Here is a 26,519-nt window from a genome sequence, read left to right as displayed (position 1 = left end):
GTTTGAGGAAAAGTCTTAATATGTACTTACTGATTTTATAGGGCCTAGAAATTTAGCCCAAGGTCCTAAGTACCCCCTTTCGACCTCCCCTTCCCTTTCCCAGGCTTCCATTCTCACACCTGCCCCAGGTAATCAGTGCCTCAACTGTACGAGGCCTCCTCTAGGTATGAGGAAGTACTTGGGGACACAACCAAATTTCTACAGTCATTGAATCTTATTTTAGCTGAATCAGTTTGCTCTGTCCAGAAATGAATTTAGCTGACTTACAAAAATTCTTAATTTCCACATCCCATCACTGCTTTCTAAGGGGTTCGTTGTACAGTCCAGAGATAACTTAGTAGTTTGATACAACTGTCTCCAACAGTGGTGATAGGGATTGATGTGTGTTGAATCACACGTCACATATCCTAGAAGGCTGACATCAGAGGCTCTGTGCCATAGTGGTTGCAAAACAAGAGTGGTTAAAGCAACCATACTGCTATTCCATCAGTGGATCATGGTTAAAAGGAATTAACCACAGCTGCTTATTGTGAAAGGAAACAGGAAGACTGGAAGGAGCTTATGAATAGCTCAGTTTGTGTTATGAAATGGATGTAGAAATAAAGATTGTATTCCTTAAAGGGTTGGTGGTGCTTGGTGTGTAATATCTGAGAACCTGACAGAAAGAGTTAAATGGGTCTTAGAACTATCAAGCCAGACAGGACCAGATGCTGTCAGTGGTCCTAGCTGGACTAGCTCCCAGCGGGGTGGGAACTGTGCCTCAGTGAATGAACATCTTTTCCACCTGAGATTAACTCAGGCCTCCACAGACTTCTACTAACATAAAAACTGCCTGTTTCCATAACTCCTTACACTGCTACACTAGACATGCATTAGTTCAGTTAATTAGACCTGGATATGCATTAGTTCAATTAATGTTCAAAATAGTATAATTTTATAACTTTTAACCTAAACACTGTAGTGATAAATTTTAAGAATGCACTGACCTATGATCCAGACTTACTGTTAATGTTTTATTCTTTTAATGGAAAAATAAAAAAATAGATAAAATTGAAGTTCTTTTTGTCCCCATCCTTTCCCCACACATTCCTTACAATCTTCTCAGATTATTTTGAAGCAAATATTAGAAAACATACACATTTTTCTTCAAATATTTCAGCATGTAACTCCCAAAAAGCATAAGCACTCTTATAGTAAAAGCATAAGCACTATTATAAACACTATTATAATAAGCACTATTATAGCACTATTGCAGCAAACATTAATCATTCCTAATAACAAATACATAGTTTATTATTTGTTTTTCTCAAATTAGTGTGTATGTATGTGAATATCTACATATATATTTTTATAGTAAATATACATTATATTTGTGTTTAACAATTAGTTTGTTTGATTCAGGGTTCACCTTAAAATAGTGATATGTCTCAGGAGGGGGATATAGCTCAGTTGGTAGAGTGCTTACTTAGCAGGCACAAGACCCTGGGTTCCTGGGTTCAATTCCCAGCACCACCAAAAAAAAAAAAAAAAAAAAAAAAAAAAAATCGTGATGTGTCTCTTAAATCGTTTAATTGGTAGGTTGCCCCTCTGCTTCTTTGCCACCCCTAGCAATATATTTATTGAAGCAACCAGGATATTTGGACCTATTAAGTTTCCCAGAGTTTGGATTTTGCTGATGACATCTGGTGGTGATTTTAAACATGTCCTTTTATCCTTGTAAAGGAGTGTTTAGATCTAGAGGTGTGATCACATTTAGGTTTGAGTTTTTGGCAAGAACACTTCATAGGTGGTGTGAACTTCCATCAGGAAGCACATGTATGTCTGATTTTCTTTTTTGAGATATTAGTAACCATTGGCTATTATTACCATTATTTCATTAGAGGATAATTATTTTAAAATTCAGTGACAATTAAGTCTCAATAATTCATTCGTGATTTAATTTTTTTTTATGTGGTATAAGATAAAATTTAATACAACCAATTGTTCCAGCACCATTTGTGGAATAATTTCTTCATTCTTGACCAATTTTAAAGGTGATACTGTTATTATGTCAAGTTCCCACATACACGCAATGTTTCTGGGCTCCTCATGTGCATTTGTTGAGTCTTGTGCCACTGGAACCCCATTTGGAATAACTACATTTTAATATTGTTAAAATTAAACTTTCCTGTTTTATTTTCTTTAAACTGTTTTTGTTATTCTTTGTTTTTTGGTTTTATATAAGTACCAGACTAGTAAGTTCCCTTCAACAATTATATTTATTTATTGAGAATATTTTAAATTCAGAGATTAATTTGGGAGGTATTTTTACAATATTGTATCTTCCCACTTACAAATTGATATCCTCTATCCAAGTCTTGCTTTATGGCCCACAGTCACATTTTACGAAGTCCTCTGAAAGGATTTTCCTCCTTTCTGTCAGGTCTGGCCTTAGTCTCCCGATCAATTGTGTTTTTATTGGAATAGGATCTTTTATTTCACTGTCATTTCTATGTGTTTTTGATGGAACACAGGAATTCTATTGATTTTAAAATATTTGTCAATTCTGCTGGACTTCTATTTCTAGCAGATTTTCTTTAGATTATTTTGGGTTTCCATTTAATCAATTAAATTGGCAAATAATTCTCTCTTTTTTTTCAAATTTTTACAGTTCATTTTCTTGTCTTATTGATTTGTTTAGAATTTTCTGAATAATGATAAACTGCAGGAGTTTGGGTAAATACCTTGATATGAAGTTCTACCTTAATCAGAGCTTCTAATATTTCACCAGTAAGTATGATATTGGTTGAATTTGAAAATTATTGATTGATGTCATCATTGCCTTGAGTTGGATGTTGATCAGTGGGCAGAGTACAACATCCTCTTCTGTGAGATGAGATTACTTTTCCTCACAGAGCAGCTTCTCACATCCTCCCAGAGTTCCTAACTGGGAGGCTCAGATATCAAGGTTTGCCATTTCCATATCTGAAAATGTTAAAGTTGTTCTGTGCCAGAACTTTTGGATCATGACTAAAATTTATATTACCATTTAGAAAGAATTTAAACAGTCTTCTTTCTTTTTCTTTTTTTTTTTTTGTAAACAAATGGGATACATGTTGTTTCTCTGTTTGTACATGGCGTAAAGGCATACCATTTGTGTAATCATAAATTTACATAGAGTAATGTTGTTTGATTCATTCTGTTATTTTTCCCTTCCCCCCAACTCTCCCACCCCTCTTTACCCTCTATACAGTACTTCCTTCCTCCATCCTTGCCCCCCTCCCTAACCCTAACTCTAACCCTAACACTAACCCTTCCCTCCCCCCCATTATGTGTCATCCTCCACTTATTAGCGATATCATTCGTCCTTTGGCTTTTTGAGATTGGCTTATCTCACTTAGCATGATATTCTCCAATTTCATCCATTTGCCTGCAAATGCCATAATTTTATCATTCTTTATGGCTGAGTAATATTCCATTGTATATATATATACCACAGTTTCTTTATCCACTTATCAATTGAAGGGCATCTACGTTGGTTCCACAGTCTGGCTATTGTGAATTGAGCAGCTATGAACATTGATGTGGCTGTATCTCTGTAGTATGCTGATTATAAGTCCTTTGGGTATAGGCCAAGGAGTGGGATAGCTGGGTCAAATGGAGGGTCCATTCCAAGTTCTCTAAGGAATCTCCACACTGCTTTCCAGAGTGGCTGCACTAATTTGCAGCCCCACCAGCAATGTATGAGTGTACCTTTCTCCCCACATCCGCGCCAACACCTGTTGTTGCTCGTATTCTTGATAATCGCCATTCTAATTGGGGTAAGATGGAATCTTAGGGTGGTTTTGATTTGCATTTCTCTTATTACTAGAGATGTTGAACATTTTTCCATATGTTTGTTGATTGCTTGTAGATCTTCTTCTGTGAAGTGTCTATTCATTTCCTTAGCCCATTTGTCGACTGGATTATTAGAATTCTTGGAGTAGAGTTTTTTGAGTTCTTTATAGATTCTGGAGATTGGTGCTCTATCTGAAGTATGATGGGCAAAGATATTCTCCCACTCTGTAGGCTCTTTCTTCGCATTGCTGATAGTTTCCTTTGCTGAGAGAAAGCTTTTTAGTTTGAATCTATCCCAGTGGTTGATTCTAGCTTTTATTTCTTGTGCTATGGGAGTCCTGTTAAGGAAGTCTGATCCTAGACCAACAAGGTGAAGATTTGGACCTACTTTTTCTTCTATAATCTGCAGGGTCTCTGGTCTGATTCCGAGGTCCTTAATCCATTTTGAGTTTAGTTTCGTGCATGGTGAGAGATATGGGTTTAGTTTCATTCTGTTGCATATGGATTTCCAATTCTCCCAGCACCATTTGTTGAAGAGGCTATCTTTTCTCCATTGCATATTTTTGGCACCTTTGTCTAGTATGAGAAAATTGTATTTATTTGGGTTTGTGTCCGTGTCCTCTATTCTGTACCATTGATCTACCTTTCTATTTTGGTACCAATACCATGCCGTTTTTGTTACTATTGCTTTGTAGTAGAGTTGAAGATCTGGTATTGCAATATCCCCTGTTTGACTCTTCCTGCTAAGGATTGCTTTAGCTATTCTGGGTTTCTTATTCTTCCAGATGAATTTCATAATTGCTTGCTCTATTTCTGTAAGGTACGTCATTGGGATTTTAATTGGAATTGCATTGAATTTGTATAGCACTTTAGGTAGTATGGCCATTTTGACAATATTAATTCTTCCTATCCAAGAACATGGAAGATCTTTCCATCTTCTAAGGTGTTCTTTAATTTCTTTCGTTAGTGTTGTATAGTTCTCATTGTAGAGGTCTTTCACCTCTTTTGTGAGATTGATTCCCAAGTATTTTATTTTTTTCGAGGCTATTGTGAATGGGGTAGTTTTCCTAATTTCTCTTTCTGAAGATTCATCAGTTATGTATAAAAATGCGTTGGATTTATGGGCATTGATCTTGTAACCTGCTACTTTACTGAATTCACTTATGAGTTCTAAGAGTTTTCTGGTGGAATTTCCAGGTTCCTCTAAATATATAATCATGTCATCAGCGAACAGGGATAGTTTGAGTTCTTCTTTTCCAATTCATATCCCTTTAATTTCTTTGGTTTGTCTAATTGCTCTGGCCAGAGTCTCAAGAACGATGTTGAATAGAAGTGGTGAAAGAGGGCATCCCTGCCTTGTTCCAGTTTTTAGGGGGAATGCTTTCAGTTTTTCACCATTTAGAATGATATTAGCCATGGGCTTAGCATAAATGGCCTTTACAATGTTAAGGAATGTTCCCACTATCCCTATTTTTTCTAGTGTTTTGAGCATGAAGGGGTACTGTATTTTATCAAATGCTTTTTCTGCATCTATTGAAATAATCATGTGATTCTTGACTTTAAGTCTATTAATATGGTGAATTACGGTTATTGATTTCCTGATGTTGAACCAACCTTGCATCCCTGGGATGAAACCAACTTGATCATGGTGCACTATCTTTTTAATATGTTTTTGTATGTGATTTGCTAAAATTTTGTTGAGAAATTTTTTGTCGATGTTCATTAAGGATATTGGTCTGAAATTTTCTTTCCTTGATGAGTCTCTGTCTGGTTTAGGTATCAGGGTGATATTGGTTTCATAGAATGAGTTTGGGAGGGTTCCTTCCTCTTCTATTTTATGGAATACTTTGAGAAGTATTGGAATGAGCTCTTCTTTAAAGGTTTTGTAGAACTCGGCTGAGAACCCATCTGGTCCCGGACTTTTCTTTGTTGGTAGGCTTTTGATGACTTCTTCTATTTCAGTACTTGAAATTGGTCTATTTAAATTGTTTATGTCCTCCTCGTTCAGTTTAGGCAATTCATATGTCTCTAGAAACCTGTTGATGCCTTCGAAATTTTCTATTTTGTTGGAGTATAGATTTTCAAAATAGCTTCTAATTATGTTTTGTATTTCAATCCCGTCAGTTGTGATATTTCCTTGTTCATTCTGAATTTTAGCGATTTGGGTTTTCTCTCGTCTTCTCTTTGTTAGTGTGGCTAAAGGTTTATCAATTTTGTTTATTTTTTCGAAGAACCAACTATTTATTTTGTCAATTTTTTGTATTGTTTCTTTTGTTTCAATTTCATTGATTTCAGCTCTGAGTTTAACTATTTCCTGTCTTCTACTACTTTTGGTGCTGGTCTGCACTTCTTTTTCTAGGGCTTTGAGCTGTAGTGTTAGCTCGTTTATTTGTTGACTTTTACTTCTTTTATTGAATGCGCTCCATGAAATAAATTTCCCTCTAAGTACTGCTTTCATAGTGTCCCAGAGATTTTGATATGATGTTTCTTTGTTCTCATTTACCTCTAAGAATTTTTTAATTTCCTTCCTAATATCTTCTGTTATCCATTCATCATATAATAGCATATTGTTTAATCTCCAGATGTTAGGATAGTTTCTGTGTTTTACTCTTTCATTTATTTCTAACTTCAATCCATTATGATCTGATAGAATACATGGTAGTGTCTCTATCTTCTTGTATTTGCTAACATTAGCTTTGTGGCATAATATATGGTCTATTTTAGAGAAGGATCCATGTGCTGCTGAGAAGAAAGTGTATTCGCTCTTGGTTGGATGGTATATTCTATAAATGTCAGTTAAGTCTAAATTATTGATTGTGTTATTGAGATCTATGGTTTCTTTGTTCAATTTTTGTCTGGAAGATCTGTCCAGTGGTGAGAGAGGCATGTTAAAATCACCTAGTATTATTGTGTTATGGTCTATTTGGTTTCTGAAATTGAGAAGGATTTGTTTGACATACATGTATGAGCCACTGTTTGGGGCATAGATGTTTATGATTGTTATATCTTGCTGATTTATGCTTCCCTTAAGCAGTATGAAATGACTTTCTTTATCCCTTCTGACTAACTTTGGCTTGAAGTCCACATTATCGGAAATGAGTATGGATACTCCAGCTTTTTTGCTGAGTCCATGTGCATGGTATGTTTTTCCTCATCCTTTCACCTTTAGTCTATGGGTATCTTTTTCTATGAGGTGAGTCTCTTGCAGGCAACATATTGTTGGATCTTTCTTTTTAATCCAGTCTGCCCGTCTATGTCTTTTGATTGATGAATTCAGGCCATTAACATTCAGGGTTATTATAGAGAAATGATTTGGTTTCCCGGTCATTTGGTTCATTTTTTAAATTTTATTTATTTATTTGTTTGACACAACTTGTTTCCTCCTTTATTTGACAATTCCTTTAGGATAATTCCTCCCTTTGCTGATTTGCTTCTTTGTTTTTCATCTCTTCCTCATGGAATATTTTGCTGAGAATGTTCTGTAATGCTGGCTTTCTTTTTGTAAATTCTTTTAGCTTTTGTTTATCATGGAAGGATTTTATTTCATCATCAAATTTGAAGGTAAGTTTTGCTGGGTATAAGATTCTTGGTTGGCATCCATTTTCTTTCAGGGCTTGAAAAATGTTCCAGGCCCTTCTAGCTTTTAGGGTCTGGATTGAAAAATCTGCTGATATCCGTATTGGTTTCCCCCTGAATGTAATTTGGTTCTTTTCTCTCACAGCCTTTAAAATTCTGTCTTTATTTTGTATGTTCGGTATTTTCATTATAATGTGCCTTGGTGTGGGTCTGTTGTAATTTTGTGTATTTGGAGTCCTATAAGCCTCTTGAACTTGATTTTCCATTTCATTCTTCAGATTTGGGAAAATTTCTGATATTATTTCATTGAATAAATTGTTCATTCCTTTGGCTTGTTTCTCTAGGCCTTCCTCAATCCCAATAATTCTTAAATTTGGCCTTTTCATGATATTCCATAGTTCTTGTAGATTCTGTTCATGATTTCTTACCATCTTCTCTGTTTGTTCAACTTTGTTTTCAAGTTTAAATATTTTGTCTTCAATGTCTGAGGTTCTGTCTTCCAGGTGTTCCATCCTATTGGATATGCTTTCTATGGAGTTCTTAATTTGGTTTATTGTTTCCTTCATGTCAAGGATTTCTGTTTGGTGTTTTTTCAATATCTCTAACTCTTTATTGAAATGATCTTTTGCTTCCTGTATTTGCTCTTTTAACTGTCGATTGGTGCGATCATTCAATGCTTGCATTTGCTCTTTCATCTCATCGTTTGCTTCTCTGATCATTTTAATTATGTACATTCTGAACTCCTTTTCTATCATTTCTTCTGCCATGCTGTCATTGGGTTTTATTGATGTAATATATAGATTTGTTTGCAGCATTTTCTTTCCTTGTTTTCTCATATTGTTCAGGTATCAGAGGACCGCTGAGATATTGCAGATTTCCTCTATTGACTTACAATGTCCCTGAAGATTTCTATATATATCCCCCCTTAGCCTTCAGTAGGCTGAAGTCTTGGAGGAAGTTGATAATGCGGTGCTCCACAAGGAAGCTGCCTCTCTAGGAGTGGTGGCCTGCAGGTGGGGTATAATCCCTGCTAGTGGGTAGAGGTGCCTCCACTTGTTGACCAATGGTCATCCAAAGGGGACCTAGGCTGCGGGCTGAGGCAAGGCCTGTTTGGGCCTGAGTCTCTGGTTTTACCGTCCTTGTGGGGAAACCTCACCCAGCAGGGAAGACTCACCCGGTGGGGAGGTCTCGCTGGTCACTTCCCTCCTAGAGGTTCCCCTCAATTTACAGCTACCGCCTGGGCTGGGCTGCCTTCCTCTGCAAAGTTCCCAGGGGCCCGGCCCTACCTCCTGGGCCTGGGAGCCTCACCCTTCGCAGATGAATCTCCTTAGGCTGCCCCTCCTCAGAGAATCTGCCCGCAGGCCTGAAACCTTCGCTCCGCCCTAAGCCTGTCTCTGCGCGGCTCTTCCACCCAGAAGCCTCCTAGATCCTGGGACCCTGCTCTGCACCTGATCGCCTGGCTATGCGGCCCCTCCTCTGAGCAGCCACCTGGGGCCCTGTACAATCGCTCTGAATCCCAGAGACCCGCCACACGCCTCTTCCTCCAGACAGCCGCCCAGTATTCCGGTGCGGTCACTAGGAGTCCAAGAAACTCACTGCGTGCCTCCACCTCCCACCAACCACCCGTAGCCCTGGGCAATCAATCACTCCGAGTCGAAGTGACCCTCCCCGTTCCTCCTCCTTCTCCAGATAACCCCCCGGGTGTTCAGGAGCGGTCGCTCTGAGTGGCTCTGAATCCACGTGACCCGCTGCACGGGTCCTCTGGGCAACCGCCCGGAGCTCTGGTGCGGCCACTCAAGACCAAGCGTCCCACCAAGCTTCTCCTCCAGGCAGCCCCCCTGTGTTCAGGAGCTGTCACTTTAAGTCCAAACAACTCACCACTCGCAATTTCCTCTGAGCAGCCGCCTGGAGCGGTAATGCAGTCACTGTGAGTCCAAACGACCTGCCGCGCTCCTCCTCCTCCTCCTCCTACTCCTCCGGGCAGACCCCGGTGTTCAGAAGTGGTCTGAGTCCAAACAGCTCGCCACGCATCTCCTCCTCTGGCAACCGCCTGTAGCTCTGGTGTAGTCACTCTGAATCCAAGTGGCTGCGCTCCTCTTCCTCCTCCTCGTCCTCAGGGCAGGCCCCGGGGTTCAGAAGCGTCGTTCTGAGTCCAAACAGCTCGCCGCGGAGCTTCTCCTCTGGCAACCGCCTGTAGCTCTGGTGCAGTCACTCCAAATCCAAGCGGCCATGCTCCTCCTTCTCCTCCTCAGGGCAGGCCCCGGTGTCCTGAGTCCACACAGCTCTCCTCACCACTCCTCCCTTGGGCAGCCGCCGGAGCCCCAGTGGTTGCTCCGAGTCCCAGCGCTGTGCCGAGCGGCCTCCTTTGCGGGGCTCCCAGTTGTCTGAGTTCACTGCTCCAGCGGGGGGAGGGGTGTCTCGCCAGCAGCTCTACTTCACAAAGTTTCCTGCGTTCCGGGACCACCGTCCCATCCGAGATGCCTTCCCAATGGGTGAGAGTCACCCGGCTGCTTTGAGTTGGTCCCAAGTGTCTCAATATCTCCTCTTCTGAATCCTGAGTCCTGGAGCAACATGAAATGCAGCCACCCTCTAGGCCGCCATCTTGAAACTCCAATCTTCTTTCTTAAAGTGAAATATTCCATAGTTCTTAAATCTAATTTTGTCACCCATAAGTTTACATCCAAATCCAGGGAAAAAGCTGAATCACTGTTCAGACAAAATTTTCATCATGACTGCTTATTCTATCTGCAGTGTACTTAGGTGGTATTTACTATATACTGGACACTTCTCTAAGCACGTTAAAGGTATCAACACATATCTTCACTATTTTAAAAATCACCCCACTGATCACTGAGCCCGACCGACCCCACACCGAGATAGGATGCCACTGCTGAGCCTGCCTGCCTGACCCCTACTGCTGAGGGACACTGCACTTGCCTCTGTGCTGACTCAGCGCACCCTCGCTGGGGCTCCCCAGCTTCTTTGGAGGCTGGTGCAGGCATTTGAATTATTCCTGAGGGCCTGGCCACCATCATCAGAAGGGCGGCTCCCTTCCTGAGACACCTACAGGAGACTGGAGGCCCTCTGACAGAACTCAGGATTCAAGAGGAGGTATTGAGAGACTCAGAACCAACTCAGAGCGGCCGGGAGAGTCTCTCCCACTGGGTGAGGCTCCCCAGATGGGGCAGTAATCCCAGAATGCAGGGAACATTGTGGAGCAGAGTTGCCCAGTGAGATTCCCCTGCTGGAGCCGTGAAACCTGACAACCCAGAGCATTGTAGAGGAGGGCCACCCAAAGAGAGGCTTCAGTACAGAGCGAGGGTCCCAGGCACAGGTGGCAGGACTGAACCTCAGGCAGCTTCTCGGAGGAGGGCCGCCCAGAGAGAGACATTGGCACAGGGTGAAGCTCCCTGGCCCAGGAGGTAGGTCCGGACTCCTGGGAACATTGCAGAGGAGGGCTGCTGAGCCCAGGTGGTAGTTCTGGACTGAAAGGAACTTCTTGGAGGAGAGCTGCCCAGCAAGACTTCCCCTCCGGGTGAGTCTTTCCTGCCGGGCAAATCTTTCCCACCAGGGTGGTAGAACCAGTGACACAGGCCCAGACCAGCCGTGCCCCAGCCCGCATCTAGTCCCCATTTGGCTGACCATCAGTCAAACAGTGGAGGCGACTCTGCCCACTAGCAGGGAATATACCCCACCTGAAGGCCATCACCCCTAGAGGGGCAACTTCCTTGTGGAGCACTGCATGATCAAGTTCCTCTAAGACTTCAGGTTACTAAAGGCTAAGAGGTGAGTTATTGGAAATCTACAGGGACACGATAAGTCAATAGAGGAAATCTGCAATATCTCAGAGTTTCATTAGTAGAGGGGTAGATACCTGACCAATATGAGAAAACACGGAAAGAAAATGTCTCAAACAAACCTAGATGCTACATTGATAAAATCCAATGAGAGCATGGCAGAAGATAGGTCAGAAAGGGAGTTCAGAATGTACATAATTAAAATGATCAGAGAAGCAAATGATGAGATAAAAGAGTAAATGCAGGCTTTGAATGATCCCACTAATCAACAGATAAAAGAGCAAATGTGGGAAGCAAAAGATCATTTCAAAAAAGAGTTTGAGATACTGAAAAAAAAAAAAAACAAACAAACAGAAATCCTTGAAATGAAGGAAACAATAAACCAAATTAAACACTCCATAGAAAGCATAACCAATAGGATAGAACACCTGGAAGACAGAACCTCAGACATTGAAGACAAAATATTTAATCTTGAAAACAAAGTTGACCAAACAGAGAAGTTGGTAAGAAATCATGAAGAGAATCTACAAGAATTATGAGATATCATGAAAAGGCCAAATTTAAGAATTATTGGGATTGAGGAAGACACAGAGAAACAAACCAAAGGAATGAACAATCTATTCAATGAAATAATATCAGAAAATTTCAATCTGAAAATGAAATGGAAAATCAAGTACAAGAGGCTTACAGGTCTCCAAATATACAAAATTACAACAGACCCAATGAAGGCACATTATTATGAAAATACCTAACATACAAAATAAAGACAATTTTAAAGGCTGTGAGAGAAGAGAATCAAATTTTTTCAGAGGGAAACCAATATGGATATCAGCATATTTTTCAACCCAGACCCTAAAAGCTAGAAGGGCTGGAACAACATTTTTCAAGCTCTGAAGGAAAAAGGATGCCAACCAAGAATCTTATACCCAGCAAAACTTACCTTCAGATTTGAAGATGAAATAAAATCCTTCATGATAAACAAAAGCTAAAAGAATTTACAAAAAGAAAGCCAGCACTACAGAACATTCTCAGCAAAATATTCCATGAAGAAGAGATGAAAACAACGATGTAAATCAGCAAAAGGAGGAGCCAAATAAAGGGGAAACCAAGTCATGTTAAAAAAAAATGAGTGAAACGACCGGGAATACAAATAATATCTCAATAATAACCCTGCATGTTAATGGCCTGAACCCATCAATCAAAAGACATAGACTGGCAGTTAGATTAAAAAGAAAGATCCAACAATTTGCTGTCTGCAAGAGACTCATCTCACAGAAAGATATACTCACACATTAAAGGTGAAAGGATGGGAAAAAACATACCATGCACATGGACTCAGCAAAAAAGCTGGAGTACCCATCCTCATATCAGATAATGTGGACTTCAAGCCAAAACTAGTCAGAAGGGATAAAGAAGGACATTTCATACTGCTTAAGGGAAGCATAAATCAGCAAGATATAACAATCATAAATATCTATGCCCCAAAAAGTGGCTCATTCGTGTATGTCAAACAAATCCTTCTCAATTCCAGGAATCAAATAGACCACAAAACAGTAATACTAGGTGACTTTAACACACCTCTCTCCCCACTGGACAGATCTTCCAAACAAAAATTGAACAAAGAAACCACAGATCTCAATAACACAATCAATAATTTAGACTTAACGGACATATATAGAATATATCATCCAACAAAGAGCAAATACACTTTCTTCTCAGCAGCACATGGATCCTTCTCTAAAATAGACCATATTTTATGCCACAAAGCTAGTGATAGCAAATGCAAGAAGATAGAGATACTAAATTGTATTTTATCAGATCATAATGGATTGAAACTAGAAATAAATGACAGAGTAAAAACCAGAAACTACTCCAACACCTGGAGATTAAATAGTACACTATTGAATAATGAATGGATAACAGAGGACATCAGGGGGGAAAATAAAAAAAAAAAAACTCTTAGAGGTAAATGAAAACAGAGAATCATCATATCAAAATCTCTGGGACACTATGAAAGCAGTACATAGAGGAAAATTTATTTCATGGAGTGCATTCAATAAAAGAAGAGAAAATCATCAAATAAAGGATCTAACACTACAGTTCAAAGCCCGAGAAAAAGAAGAACAGAGCAATACCAAAAGTAGTAGAGGAAGATAATAGTTAAAATCAGAGTTGAAATCAATGAAATTGAAACAAAAGAAACAATCAAAAAAATTGACAAAATAAACACTTGGTTCTTTGACAAAATAAACAAAATTGATAAACCCTTAGCCACACTAACAAAGAGAAGGAAAGAGAAAACTCAAATTGCTAAAATTTGGAATGAACAAGGAAATATCAGAACAGACACGATTGAAATACAAAACGTAATTAGAAGCTATTTTGAAAATCTATACTCCAACAAAATAGAAAATCTCGAAGACATCAACAGCTTTCTACAGACATATGAATTACCTAAACTGAACCAGGAGGACATAAACAATTTAAATAGATCAATTTCAAGTAATGAAATAGAAGAGGTCATCAAAAGCCTACCAACAAAGAAAAGTCCGGGGCCAGATGGGTTCTCAGCCTAGTTCTACAAAACCTGTAAAGAAGAGCTCATTCCAATACTTCTCAAAGTATTCCATGAAATAGAAGAGGAGAGAACCCTCCCAAACTCATTCTATGAAACCAATATCACCCTGATACCTAAACCAGACAGAGACACATTGAGGAAAGAAAATTTTAGACCAATATCCTTAATGAACATTGATGCAAAAATTCTCAACAAAATTTTAGCAAATTGAACACAAAAACATAGTAAAAAGATAGTGCACCACGATCAAGTGGGTTTTATCCAGTGATGCAAGTTTGGTTCAACATCTGGAAATCAATAAATGTAATTCACCATATCAACAGACTTAAAGTTAAGAATTACATGAATATTTTGATAGATGCAGAAAAAGCATTTAATAAAATACAGCATCCCTTCATGCTCAAAACACTAGAAAAAATAGGGATAGTGGGAACATTCCTTAACATTGTAAAGGCCATCTATGCTAAGCCCATGGCTAATATCATTCTAAATGGTGAAAAACTGAAAGCATTCCCCCTAAAAACTGGAACAAGGCAGGGATGCCCTCTTTCACCACTTCTATTCAACATCATCCTTGAAACTCTAGCCAGAGCAATTAGACAGACCAAGGAAATTAAAGGGATACAAACAGGAAAAGAGGAACTCAAACTATCCCTATTTGCTGATGACATTATTCTATATTTAGAGGAACTGGGAAACTCCACCGGAAAATTTTTAGAACTAATAAGTGAATTCAGTAAAGTAGCAGGATATAAGATCAGTGCTCAAAAAGCTAATGCACTTTTATATATAAGTGATGAATCTTTGGAAAGAGAAGTTAGGAAAACTACCCCATTCATAATAGTCTCGAAAAAAGTAAAATACTTGGGAATGAATCTAACAAAAGAGGTGAAAGACCTCTACAATGAGAACTACAGAACACTAAAGAAGGAAGTTAAAGAAAACCTTAGAAGATGGAAAGATCTCCCATGTTCTTGGATAGGCAGAATTTATATTGTCAAAATGGCCATACTACCAAAAGTGCTATATAGATTCAATGCAATTCCAATTAAAATCCCAATGACAACCTTACACAAATAGAGCAAGCAATTATGAAATTCATCTGGAATAATAAGAAACCTGGAATAGCTAAAGCAATCCTTAGCAGGAAGAGTGAAGCAGGGGGTATCGCAATACCAGATCTTCAATCACACTACAAAGCAATAGTAACAAAAAGGCATGCTGTTGGTACCAAAGTAGACAGGTAGATCAATGGTACAGAATAGAGGACACGGACACAAACCCAAATAAATACAGTTTTCTTATACTAGACAAAGGTTCCAAAAATATGCAATGGAGAAAAGATAGCCTCTTCAACAAATGGTGCTGGGAAAACTGGAAATTCATATGCAACAGAATGAAACTAAACCCCTATCTCTCACCCTGCACAAAACTCAACTCAAAATGGATCAAGGACCTTGGAATCAGACCAGAGATCCTGCATCTTATAGAAGAAAAAGTATGGCCAAATCTTCAACATGTTGGCTTAGGATCAGACTTCCTTAACAGGACTCCCACAGCACAAGAAATAAAAGCAAGAATCAACAACTGGGATAGATTCAAACTAAAAAACTTTGTCTCAGCAAAGGAAACTATCAGCAATGTGAAGGGAGAACCTACAGAGTGGGAGAAAATCTTTGCCACTCATACTTCAGATAGAGCACTAATTTCCAGAATATATAAAGAACTCAAAAAACTCTACACCAAGAATATAAATAACCCAATCAACAAATGGGCTAAGGAAATGGACACTTCACAGAAGATGATCTACAAGCAATCAACAGATATATGAAAAAAATGTTCAACATCTCTAGTAATAAGAGAAATGCAAGTCAAAACTACCCTAAGATTCCATCTCACCCCAATTAGAATGGCGATTATCAAGAATACAAGCAATTATAGGTGTTGGCAAGGATGTGGGGAAAAAGGTATACTCATACATTGCTGATGTGGTTGCAAATTAGTACAGCTGCTCTGGAAAGCAATGTGGAGATTCCTCAGAAAACTTGGAATAGAATCACCATTTGACCCAGCTATCCTACTCCTTGGCCTATACCCAGAGGACTTCAAATTGGAATACTACAGTGATGCAGCCACATCAATGTTCCTAGCTGCTCAATTTACAATAGCCAGATTGTGGAACCAACCTAGATGTCCTTCAGTTGATGAATGGATAAAGAAACTGTGGTATATATATATACAATGGAATGTTACTCAGCCATAAAGAATGATAAAATTATGGCATTTACAGGCAAATGGATGAAATTGGAGAATATCATGGTGAGATAAGCCAATCTCAAAAACGAAAGGACGAATGATCTGTCTGATAAGCGGATGATGATGCATAATGGGGGGTGGGAGGGTGGTAAGAATGGAGGAAGGAGGGACTGTATAGAGGGAAAAGAGGGGTGGGAGGGGTAGGGGGAAGGAAAAAAATAACAGAATGAATCAAACACCATTACCCCTTGTAAATGTATGATTATACAAATGTATGCCTCTACTTCATGTACAAACATAGAAAGAAGTTGTACCCCATTTGTTTACAATAAAAAAATTTTAAAAATCATCCCCCTAGTTTGTGAGATCTCTTAATCTAAGGACGCAAGAGTTTCTTTAGTTTTGGTAGATTATCAACCATTATTTTTTTCAAATATGCCCTTCTTTCCATTTTCCTCACTTCTAGGTTTCTTACTAGAGAAATATTAGAGATTTTGGCTCTTTTCAAAATGTTAATTTTTCCTATCACATGGTGCTGTATTTTGAGGAACTTTTTTTTTTTCTGTTCATTCTTTAACTGTTTCTTGGCTTTTCTTTGAGATGGTTTCCTTTCTATGTGCTTTCTTTTTTCAGGGTTGTGTCTGAGTTTCAGATCCAGAGTTTTGCAACAGAACTTTCCACTTATCTGTTCCTTTTAAACACCTCTTTTCTTAGATGAGTCAAAATGAATTTGAGTGAGTGAGTGAGAGAGAGAGAGAGAGAGGTATTTTGGTATTCCTTTAATTCAGCATTTTGAAATTGGAAGTCTCTGCTCATTAAGCTGTATTTTCTACTTATTAGATTCTAACAGAAATAAGCATTAATTTTGTAATGTCAATCTATACTCAATATTAGAACAAACACAATTTATAACATTTGTAAATTCATAAGTTACAGGTGGCCTTATTTTAAGTCTAGTTAACTGACCAGAGAACTCCCTTGTGCATTACAGCCAGTGTTTGGGCTTCCATTGAAGTTTTTATTTGGTCATTATTTGTACTAATCTTAAGAACATCCTTACCTGTAGTTGAGAGTGTTCCTGCCCGGGCCCCTGTTTTATAGAGTGGGGAATGGTAAAGTGTTGGATCTGGCTCATAGTTTTGTTGTGGTTCAAAATGCACCACAGGTAGCATTGGATTCATCTGTCCAGGCAAGGCATCTTCTATTACCATCGCCTCATCATCCCATCGAGAAGCATCCATAAACATCCCATGAACAAGAACACCATCCTCAGGAGAGGGTAACTGAAAGATACAAGTTTAGAGGTGAGAGGAGGAGAAGGTGATCAGCAGTGAGGGCCAGTCACATCCTTAACAAATAATTCTAAAAAAAAACCCTAAAATTATTGTTACTATATTTTAAAGAGGGGCATCTCAAGGGTCTGAGAGGTAAAATAATTTGCTTCTCAGTTTGATATCAAATCTCATACTTTCCATACCCCACCAGGATTCAATAGGGATGCCCCTAGGAAGTCCATTTATGGTCTTTCTGATAGCATGATAATATAGCTTTCCCTTTCTCTTGGGAAGTGGGTAGGATAAGAGTGGTGGGATTATCATCTGTTATTCTTAGCAAGGTCTTGCATGAATATGGATGCCCTCTTTGAAGACAGATTGTATATCTGCAATAATATTTGCAGTCTTTAAGGAAAATTCCTTTCTTTTCTTTCTTTTCACTTAATGAAATACAATTGCTTTTTAATGTTACTATTGAAAGGGGGAAAGAGAAGAGAGACCCTGTCCTTTAGTGTCCTGGGATTGGATGTCTCCAAGCGTACATATGTGACATCTTTCCAATTCTGGGCCTGGGCCTGAGTCTTTGAATAAAAGGAGACCTATGCTTGTGGACAGAGGATTAAGTATTGTGGGCAATATGTAGTCCAGGTTATAATGAATGAATTCTTTTGGGCCCGTCTGCTGTTTGGTGTCCTTAACCTTCTGTTTCTTGGGTGCAGCAGGGTGAGGTGGGCTTCCTGTTTTCTTAGCTGCTATGTAGATGTAGGGTTGTCGGAAAGTCATCTTGTCACCTTCTTGCCAAACCATGTATAGGAGCCATCTGGCATCCACACAGAGGGAGAGATTTTTCCTAAGTGGCACAAAGGTGGCAAATTGGCTGCCAGTCTTCCTGCCTGTTTGTAACAGATGACAAACTGTCTAAGCATATACCCTGGCTGTCTTTTTCAAACATTTGCTGGATGGATCAAAAGACAGGCCAGTTAGACAATCTGAGGTCCCCAGAGAGCTCAGAGATTCTAAGGCATTGTTATGATTCAGTGCACAGGATGGGTGGGGTGGAGCATGAGAGGTCCTGGTGGTCACTGTAAACTCTGTTAGGCAGCCTCTGTGGCAGAGAGTGTGTGCCAGGCACAGAGCAGGGTCACCATCCTGGAAAGTTTTGGTGAGAGCTTTTATGTAGGTGTTTTCCCTCCTGCTACCTTAATTATTCCTGATATGGGCCTGGGACACCATTCTGTCCAAGAAGGGTCTCAAAATAATGAGGAGTGCATCTCTAAATTTATTTTCTCCTAACTTTGAAAATTATTTTGATCCTAAAACAAATTTCTTTAATCATGTATGCCTTTTTATTATTATTTGAAGATACAGGCAACTAAGAGGCATTTACCTTATAGTATTTCATAGAATAAGTCATGAATATGGCTGACTTTTTATGCATTGCTAATCAGAAAAAGTATCTAATAAGATTAATGTTGGGATACTGATTCAATTACCCAGAAGCAATTTCTACTAATAAAGACCATGATGTTTTAAGGAAATTTTCATGAGTCATTCACCCCAACTATTCTGATTGATTAGAGAACAGTTTCTTGACAAAAGCAATCAGGACCAGGTCTTTGATCTCATAGCACATATAGAAAAAATAATATTTATAAGGCACGCTGGGTGGAGAGATGCTTAGAGGCAGAGGTTCCCTTCCCTCATCAGTATCTCTGCACATCTAACCCAGGCAGCACAGATCAAGTGGCAGTTCTTGTCCCTGAGTGCCTCTAGTAGACACACTAGGGGATCTTAAAACAAAACAGAACAAAAACAATGCCTGGAACTACTCCAGAAATTCTGATGTGATCAGAGTGTGACCTGGGATGTTTAAATAGTTCATCTGGTGATTCTAATTGCAGCCAAAGTTGAGAATTACTCATATTTTGGAGCAGTTGTTCTCAAATTTTAGTGGGCTAAGAATTACCTGTGGCGTTTATTAAAGTATAGATTTCTGGGTTCCAGCATGGAGAACTGATTCAGTAGGTCTGGAATGGGGCCTGGAAATTTACATTTCTAATAAGTTCCTTGGTGATGCTGTTGCTGCTGGTCTGGGAACTGCACACTGAGAATTACTGCACTAACTGAGTAAACTGCTTCCATAGCACCTTCCTACTAGTTATCAAAAGAGGCTATAGCTAGAAAATGTATAAAGCTAGCATATCAGTTTTGCTAGGAGGTAACTGAGTGGATTTAGTCTATAATACTAGTAATTTATTATTGGAGTGCTATGTGGTCACATGACATCTGCCATTTCATTTACACTGCACTCAACTCTGAGGTTGGTGTCATTGGCCCCATTTTACAAATGAAGATGGTGAAGTGTAGACATGTTAGCAATGGCTCCAGCACACACAGCTGATGGTGGGGAGCATCAGAATTCAAACTCAGGTTTGTTTGATTGTGAAACTCTTGTTTTTAACTGTCTTGCTATATTATCTCTGCAAGATGGAAAAAGTCACCATATGTTTCTAAGAAATAAAATAGTATTGCTTAGAAAAGTTACTCTAAATCAGACTAAATTTAGGCAATTCCCATCTAGTCATTGCCAATGGGGGAGCTTGTCTTCGGAGTGTAATTACCATTCTGCCCCTCCTTCTCCTGCAAATGGGAGGTGGTAGGAGGTTGGGGCAAGGGAGATTGGCTGAATTCTTGAATACAATGGGATAGAAGTTTTTTGTCATAACAGCCAGGTAAGCAAACAATACCTCTAGGTCCATGGGCAGTTCCTGTCCAAACTGCATGGTCTTGGCAGCTTCTATTACTGCAGCTTGATCCCGGTAGGAAGGAATAACATTGTACTTGAAACTCAGTTCATCTATAGGTAAATTGTATTTCCGAGCATGGTTTTGAAGAGTTCCTGTAAATATGAAAACCAGAAGACTGGTTCTAGACAACACTGCTGCTCCACACACACTGTACCCCTCACCCCAACTAGATTGTTCTAGCATTAGAGAGCTTCCTCTCCATAGAAAATGCAACTATTACCACTCTACTAGAAATTAATTCATATATGAACTGGGGGGTCATGCTGGTTGGTAAGGATCCAAAAGATGTACAAGTTCTGATCATGGTTGGGAAGAGAGGAAAGAAGGTCAACTCTGAAGTCAATGGCCCTGACATGAGACAAACTGGTGAGAAAGATTTATGGCCAAATATCCCTTTCTATTTTTTCCATATTTTTAAATTAGTGCATTATAGATGTACGTAATGGTGGGATTCATTGTTACAAATTTATATATGTATGCAATTTCACAATATAATTTGATCAATATCATTCCTCAGTATTTTCTTTCCCTCCCCTCCTCACTCCCTCATCCCTTTCCTCTGTCAAACTGATTTCTCTTTGATTTCCATGAGTGCCCTCCTCATTTTTCTTTTCTTTTTTTCCACTCTAGATTCCACATATGAGAGAAAATATATGTAACTTGACCTTCTGAGTTTGGTTTATTTTAATAAATGTTCTCAAGTTCACCTATTTTTATGCAAATGGCATAATTTCATTTTTCTTTATGACTGAATAAAATTCCATTGTATATATATGACACATTTTCTTTACCCAGTCTTCTGGACCCTTAGCCTGGTTCCATAGTTTGGCTATTGTGAATTGTGCTACTATAAACATGGGTATGATTGTGTCACTGTGATGACTTTAATCAGAGCTACAGCAACAAAACCTGCATGGTATTGACATACACTGATTTTCACAGTGGTTGTACTAATTTACAAACCCACCAACAGTGTAAAAGTGTTCCTTTTTCTCCACATCCTCTCCTGCATTTATTATTGTTTGTATTTTTTTTTCCTGGTACTGGGGATTAAACCCATGTTGGCTTAACTACTGAGCCACATCCCTAGCCCTTTTAAATATTTAATTTAGAGACAGGGTCTCCCTAAGTTGCTTAGGGCCTCACTAAGTTGCTGAGGCTGGCTTTGAACTCATAATCCTCCTGCCTCAGCCTCCCAAGCAGCTGGGATTATGTGTGCCACATGTGTCTGGCTATTGTTTGTATTCTTGGTGACTGCCATTTTGACTGGTGCAAGATGAAATCAGTATAATTTTGATTTGCATTTATCTAATAGCTAATGATGTGGAACATATTTTCATGTATTTGTTGGTCATTGTATTTCTCCTTTTGAGAAATGTCATTTGCCCATTTATTAATGGGGTTATTGGGTTTTATTTTCTTTTGGTGTTAATTTATATATATATATATATATATATATATATATATATATATATATATATATATATTGACCCTCTGTCAGAAGAGTGGATAGCAAATACTTTCTCCCATTCTGTAGGTTCTGTCTTCATATTTTTGTTTCTTTTGTTGTGCAGAAGCTTTTCAACTTGATGCAATTCCATTTATGAACTCAGCATTATTTCTTCTACTGAGAAGGTAATTGTCTGTGCCTATATGTTGGAGTGTTGATCTTATGTTTTCTTCTAGGAGTTTCATAGTTTCTGGTATAATTCCTAGATCTTTGATCCATTTGGAGTTAATCTTTGTTCAGGGTGAGGGATAGTGTCTAGTCTCATTCTTCTGCATATGGATAACCAATTTTCCCAGCACCATTGGTTAAAAGTATGTCTTTTCTCCAATATGTTTTGGCAGTTTTGTCAAGGATCAGATGATTGTAGATATACAGGTTTATCTCTGTGTCTTCTACTCTGTCCCATTGCTATGTGTCTGTTTTTATGTCAGTACCATGCAGGTTTTGTTACTATAGCTCTGAAGTATAATTTGAAGTCAGGTATTGTGATGTTTCCAGCATTTGCTTTTTTTGGCTTAGAACTGCTTTGGCTATGCTGGGTATTTTGTTTTTCCAAATGAATTTTAGGACCTTTTTTCTAGTTTTGTGAATAATACTATGGGTATTTTGGTAGGGTTTGCACTGAATCTATAAATTGCTTTTGGTAACATGGCCATTTTTACAATATTAATTCTGCCTAATTCATGAACATTGAAGGTCTTTCCATCTTTTTGAAGAAGTTCAATTTCATTTTTCAATTTTCTATAGTTTTCATTGTGGAGGTCTTTCACTGCTTAAATATCCTTAACTTTAGAATTTTGCCCAGCTTGTTTTATATGGATTATTTATTAGGGACTAAGAATGAGATAAGTTTAGGACTGGGCTAATTAGAATCTAGTTGCCCCAGATTTCATCTTTTTGGAGCCATATTCCCCAAGGGGTGATGGGGAATGTAGATGACACTCTCTCAAGAGCATTTTTAGAGGGAAGGAGACTGCTCAATGCTGGGGCGTAAATCGGTGGAAAGTAGTTGACACTCTTGAGTGTGGGTCACATGGGGAACTGAATCACACACAGTCTGTTCATGGATTCAGGAGTGGAATGCACACTTAGATAATCTGAGAGGGGCATGAACTAGGTTGCTAGTGAACATCTGGTGTTTCCACCATCCTCAAATCCCCACCAATAATCAAGGAAGAGCAGGACTTTGCTGGACTTCCCTACAATCAGTAGCTCTGTTTGCAGGTCATTAGCAGATATGCATTTCTCCAGCTCCTAGAAACCCTGTGCATAAAACAAAACAAAACAAAACAAAAAATCTTTTCCTGTGGGATTTTCCTTGGGAAAGCACCAGTACCTGTTAGAAATCCTTGAGGAAAGAAGAAACCAGAGATCCAGAAGGACTTGGGCTGTCCTCTTTTGAGCCACAACTGAAGGAGAAACACATCATTAGGCATTTTATTTCTGAGATTGAGTTTGTCATCTAAATCAAAGCCATATTTTAAAGGGCCTCTTAGGAGTTAGTTGTCATCTCCGTTTGACTACCTGCCTTGTTCTACTTCCTTATCCACCAGTCTTATCGCAAATCCAGAACCTGGTTAGTAGACGGATGGATGGGGGAGATGACAACAAAGTCACATCTGACTTTTTGGGCCCATGTTTGATTTGCTCTGTACTTTACAGTGGGGTCCCATGCATAGCTTAACCCCAAGAATGACCTGGAATTAAAGTTGAACATGTGGATAAGAGCCTAGAAAAAATAACACAATCAGTACAAAACTTTCAAAGTGATGCCATTCTGACAGTTTGTATTTCTCTGGGCTCAGATGATCCCTCAATAGTTGTTAACCTGAGACTCCGAGGGACCTTAGGGCTGGCCATATCAGAGTTATCAAATTTCAAAGGAGTGAATTTTCTTACATCCACAAACGCAGTCCTCAGAATAAGATCTTTGACCCATGATCCTAGTGGCTTCAGGGATGGGTATGCTGTGTTGGACCACAGAGAGGGAACCTGGTTGTTAAGAAAACTGTTGTACACCTTTTCCATTTCTTCAGACATCACCACTAATCCAGCAATGGCTTTGTTGAGTGTATCTAGAGAAGTCTAAAAAGAAAGATTGGTACCGTTACAGATGTAATTATCAAGTGTAGATGACACTCATTCATGATACAAAGGGCTTACTGGCTTTTTCCATCCTTTTTGCACACAGTCTTCTGGATCAGACTGCAATATTTCATATGTTTTTTGGGTACTGAGGTTCAAACCCCAGGGTGCTTTACAGTGAACTGAGATACATCCCTAGTCCTTGTTATTTTTTACTTTGTGTGAAAGAGTATCACAAAATTGTTGAGTTGCTGAGACTGGCCTCAAACTTCCCATCCTCCAGCCTCAGCCTCCCAAATTGCGGGGTCTGGAAGTGTGTGCCCACATGCTCAACTATTTCATGCATTTTTGTAACATGCAACTTGGGGATAGGAGGAAGGTCAGGTAGTTAATAGCAAAGTCCAATGCAGTGGAAAGAAGGGAAATAGGAGAGTTGTTTCCTGAGGCTGAGAAATGGCTGGGAGAAATGCTACTACCTAGCTTTCTTTTGGGCCAAGAATAAAATGGACCTATGAGTGATTTGAGTACCCTAGAGCTTGGGGATGTGGGGGAGAGGGGAAGAGAGGAAATATCTCACATCATTGGCCATCTTTGCATAGCGGGTGCCTAAATCCCCCAGAGTTATAGCACCTGACATCAGGGGGTCGCTTTGTGCTGAAAACACTTCCTTAAAACATGTCTTTTACCCTTTCCTTCTCATAAAAGACAGAAGCAGGCAGTAGTCCTGGGAGATGCTGGACTGGCAGCAGTCACAGGGAATACAGGGTGACATTTGCTACCTGGCTAATGACAAGGGCAGAGTATAGATTGGTGATGGCTCTTCTGAGTTCCAGGTTTGTGAAATCTGCCATATTTTGATAAAATACAATAGTTAGACATGTTTATGTTGATTAAACAAAAAATAAGGCCTAAGGATCAAATGTACATAGTCCTCGAGTCAGGCAATCTGTGGATGAAACAGGGCTCAGCATCCTTTTATTCCTTCTTAGGTTAATTGGTTGGTCCCCTCCTCCTGGCACCTCTTTTCACAAGAGGCAGTGGGAGGAAAAATAACAGTTCCAATTAATTTGTCCTTAGGATCTGAAGAACCATCTGCAGTAGAGTGCAGGAAGGAAGGAGGCCTTCAGCCAGGGCCAAGGCAGTTCCCCATCTTAGGGAAGAAATGGAAGGTAGCAAGGGGAACCATGAAATGAGAAAAACAGAGGGGAAAGACTCTTGGACTTTCAAGACCTGCTTAAGGCAGACAGAGCTCAAGGGGCAGCAGATATTCCCCAAAGGAAGCAGCAAATACATGTGTGTTTAAATGGGAAAAAGCATACTTTAAATGCTTCCTTCTCCCTATGGCTAGAAGCCTCAATAGCAGGGGCAAGGGTGTCCTCACCCCAGGACCCGCCCCTCTCACAGTTCCGAAGTTATCTGGAGGAAAGTGAGCTCTCCAGGATGGCAGTCCCCAAGGCCTCTGAGTGCTGCCTCCTTCCCTGGGCTTTTCTGATCACCACCACAGTGCTGCCTTGCTGCTCCCAAAGTAAGGTGAAGATGAGGCTAGGGGCAAAGCCAGCACAAGGCAGGACTGGACAGAGGTCAGGAGGAGGGAAGCTTCTGGTACATGACAGCCTTCAGGTGTGGGAGTGCCTGAATGTGATTCCTGATGCCCCTAAGATCTGAGGCCTGGAAATCACATGAATTCACTTGTACATTATAATATTCATGGAAGATTTAGTATGTCAGTTACTAAGGAAGCAGAATTGACCAATACACCAATTCTCTGTTTTAAGAAGTTCTTTGTTGGAGCAATTATACTCCTGGGGGAATATACAAAAAATGTGCTAAGTATAGTGATAGAAATACCTGAAATTTTGGAGCCCTGAGAAAGGGCTTATAAGTCATCTGGTGGTAGAGTGAAATGTGGGTGCTCCAGGAACACATCATAAAGGAAGTGACATCTTGAAAGAGGTGAAGTGTCATAATGAGGAAAAGGCAAAAGATGAGCAGCAACCATCTCCTCTTCTTCCTTAGAACAGCAGTACCCCCTTGGTTTTAGCTGGGTACATGGTAAGCCTCCTAGAAATGATATTTCCCAGCTACCCTTGCAGCTGGGATGTGTTCCAAGTTTTGGCTAATGAACCGCAAGAAGAAATGATACGTGGAACTTCTGGATCACAATTTTCTAAGGAAACTGCTTTTCCTTGACCCTCCCTTTCTTCCTTCTCACTGGCTGGTCAAAGACATTAGTGGAGCAGACATCTAGTCCCTGAGATGGAAGTTATCTGTTGAGGCTGTGAGAGCCACCCTGCTCATCCCTGAAAGAACTCATAATGCAGAATGAATACCTGCCCTAGACAGGGCTTCCTCTGGGGTGTGAAGGGATAGTAAAGTGAATTTCCACTTTGTTCTTTTACTTTATTGAGAGTTTTATCATGGTATCATAACAAGTACCTTTATTTATTTGATAAAGAAGGTGTTAAACCCTGACCCAGTCACCCTGCCTGCTGACATTGGTATATATGTGTTGAGGTGTCTTGGTCACAAGGTGAGAACTTCACACATTCATCTGACCCAGTGCCCACTTAACAAGTCAAGCATTGTCAGGCAAGCAGCAACAAATGAAGACTTTGTTTTTTCAATAGGAGAAAAAAATGCTCTTTGATTTTAAAAAAATTTAACTCATTTTTTATCCCCAAACCCTGCCCATTGGCCAGGTATTAGGTTCCGTGCTGAACAGTAACGCTATCTTGTTAGAATCCATATTTGGATTCTAATGGTCTTCTTTTCTTTTCTTATCAAAGTTAGTTAGAGAAACTAAGACGGCCTTTGGCAATC

At 39.5% G+C, this 26,519-nt stretch overlaps 1 protein-coding gene across 1 annotated transcript in view; it reads right to left on the bottom strand.

The window, feature by feature from the left end:
- Positions 1 to 26,519, bottom strand: part of DNAH6 (dynein axonemal heavy chain 6) — a 291,936-nt gene that overhangs the window by 1,185 nt on the left and 264,232 nt on the right. Inside the window, 4 exon segments of the mRNA XM_079109750.1 lie at positions 17,084 to 17,306; positions 20,045 to 20,196; positions 22,951 to 23,023; positions 23,514 to 23,699. Of these exon segments, the coding sequence (XP_078965876.1) occupies positions 17,084 to 17,306; positions 20,045 to 20,196; positions 22,951 to 23,023; positions 23,514 to 23,699 (634 nt within the window).

Source organism: Sciurus vulgaris (genome assembly GCF_902686455.1).
Source record: "Sciurus vulgaris genome assembly, chromosome: 14".
Classification (NCBI taxonomy): Eukaryota; Metazoa; Chordata; class Mammalia; order Rodentia; family Sciuridae; genus Sciurus; species Sciurus vulgaris.
Note: the sequence above shows the minus strand (reverse complement) of the source record. Positions and strands in the feature narration are given on the sequence as shown.